This window comes from Sinocyclocheilus grahami, unplaced genomic scaffold (assembly GCF_001515645.1).
Source record: "Sinocyclocheilus grahami isolate Dianchi unplaced genomic scaffold, SAMN03320097.WGS_v1.1 scaffold380.1, whole genome shotgun sequence".
NCBI lineage: Eukaryota > Metazoa > Chordata > Actinopteri > Cypriniformes > Cyprinidae > Sinocyclocheilus > Sinocyclocheilus grahami.
This window is the reverse complement of record NW_015505559.1, coordinates 285,311-287,671: the sequence shown is the minus strand read 5'-3', so window position 1 is coordinate 287,671 and position 2,361 is coordinate 285,311. Positions and strand designations below refer to the sequence as shown.

At 40.4% G+C, this 2,361-nt stretch overlaps 1 protein-coding gene across 1 annotated transcript in view; it reads right to left on the bottom strand.

Moving 5' to 3' along the window:
• Positions 1 to 2,361, bottom strand: part of mycbp2 (MYC binding protein 2) — a 135,245-nt gene that overhangs the window by 94,693 nt on the left and 38,191 nt on the right. Inside the window, exons 10-11 of the mRNA XM_016230940.1 lie at positions 1,890 to 1,961; positions 1,577 to 1,673 (exon numbers count right to left, since the gene is read on the bottom strand). Coding sequence (XP_016086426.1) covers positions 1,577 to 1,673; positions 1,890 to 1,961 — 169 coding nt within the window. The remainder of the gene's footprint in view (positions 1 to 1,576; positions 1,674 to 1,889; positions 1,962 to 2,361) is intronic.

Here is a 2,361-nt window from a genome sequence, read left to right as displayed (position 1 = left end):
GTATTTCCTCAGCGACCAGCACGGATCAGCTCCAGACATGACGAACCAGATATCATCCTCTTTTGGAAGGCCAAATTAAGTAGTTTCGCTTTCACAACGAAACACACTGCGCCTTCACGACATGGCGGCGGCAACAACAATACTACAGCGAGAATAAAAGTTACGCCTTCTTTCTTTGCGTGAACATTTGGGCGGCGTTATGCAAATCTTTCCACATAGTGACGTAGGTATGTGGGGGCATGTTAGAACGAGCCGTTTTAGGTAGGTGTGGCTGACTCTTAACTTTTATAAAGAATATATCTTTGGATTTGAGACTTTAGTCTTTGCAACTTTACAGATCTTCTTTATGCACCAAGAGCTTGTAACACTCTAAAGAGAAAGGAAAAATTGAAATCGCATCATATGACCCCTTTAATACTTTACAGTTCCAGATTATAGTCCAAATAAGGCTTGCCATTAAAGGGTTAGTTCACCCAAAAATTAAAATTAGCCCACAAATTACTCACCCTCAAGTCATCCTAAGTGTAAATGACTTTCTTCTTTCAGACGAAGCCAGCCGGAGTTATATTAAAAGTTCCACTCAGCGGGTGTTGCATGCATCAGTCCAAAATAAGTTAAATAAAAAGCGCCCATCCATAAAAAAAAAAAATGTCTCACACGGCTCCGGAGGGTGACCAAAGCCCTCCTGTAGCGAATTGATGCATTTTTGTAAGAAAAATATCCATATTCAAAACGTAATAATCACTTTAATGTAGCTTGCGCCAACAGTTGTACACGGAAGCAGCTCCGGGCGGATGACGTAATAGGTCGGCGTAGCACAAGCGCCTGTGAGTCTTGTAAAAACCAACGTTTGTTAACAGGAGCAAAGGAAGCAAAGTTTCCTTACTTTAGCAAAGGAAAACCAGTCTCCTCTTGGCTTATATCGAAATGCTCCGACATTCTTCTTTACAAATCATAATTTTGTACTTCTAATTCGTGACCATTGTTTTGTTTTGATCTCTCCCCTGCTCTTCCGCATTCGTCACTTCTGAGTGGCACATGCGCAAAGCCGACCTCATACGTCATCCGCCCGGAGCTGCTTCCGTGTAGGATTGTTGGCGCAAGCTACATTAAAGGGATTATTACGTTTTGAATATAGATATTTTTCTTACAAAAACGCATCGATTTGCTACAGGAGGCCTTTGTTCACCCCCCGGTGCCGTATGAGACACTTTTTTTTATGGATGGGCGCTTTTTAATTAAGTGCTTTTGGACTGAAGCATGCAACACCCGCTGAATGCCATGAAACAGCTTGAAAGATCAAAGACAATTTTTAATATAACTCGAGGATGAGTAATTTATGGGCTAATTTTCATTTTTGGGTGAACTAACCCTTAAACAATCTTTACGAGATATATTATTTTAAATATAAACTGCTTAAAATTACTACATAATATATCCATTGCTACACAGATTCGGGGAAATATGTCCTGTTTCAACAGAAAACATGTCAAGACAGGGAAGAATAGTGTGCTGGTCAAGCCATTTATTTGCCCTGCTCTTAGCGATCAACAGCACATAAGAGGGGTGTTTGTACCCGGCATTGTGACGGTGCCCTCCTGCTCCAGAGTCTCTGGGTTGATCTTAATGGCCGCCATGCTGTGACTGTTCATGTCTCGATACAGCAAACAACCCTGTAAAGCAAATCGCCACAGGAACATTTATTTTGCAAGGCTGTACAATGAATGACATTTCTGGTTGAAAATGTCATAAGCATTTAACGATTTAAATTACGAGACATGACCAATAAATCAAACCCATATTAAGTACTACACATGTACTGTACAGTGACATTATACAAGTAGACAGACAATCAAGAGAAACATTTTCATAAAACAAGAGATCAATACCTGGGCGAATCCCAGCCATGAACTTTTCTCCTTACGGTTCCTGATACGTGATGTGGAGTTGTACACATGGCCCTGCAATGATAGCCTCTTATTAGCACTAGGGATGTCAACGATTAATCGATGATCAATTAATTGTCGATAAGAGATGCAATCGATTAAAGCCATCGATGGTCGATTAAGCCGTTTAATTTTGGGCTGCATGCGGCTCATGCACAAAGCATGTGCGAGCGGCTGTCAGTGACGGTGACGCTATATAAATGCATCATCATTCATTCATAATGTACAAATTAAGCTTTTAATGTGATTTAAACTTTAAAAGTACATTAAAATAGAAACAACACAAAGTTCTTCAACATGGAAAGCAATAGTATATGTTTTCCCGGAGCATTCAATGTCACTAAATGGTGATGCCACAACTAGAGCATCATTCACAAGTTTCTGCATGGACCTAACTAGCCTAGGGCACAGGTTT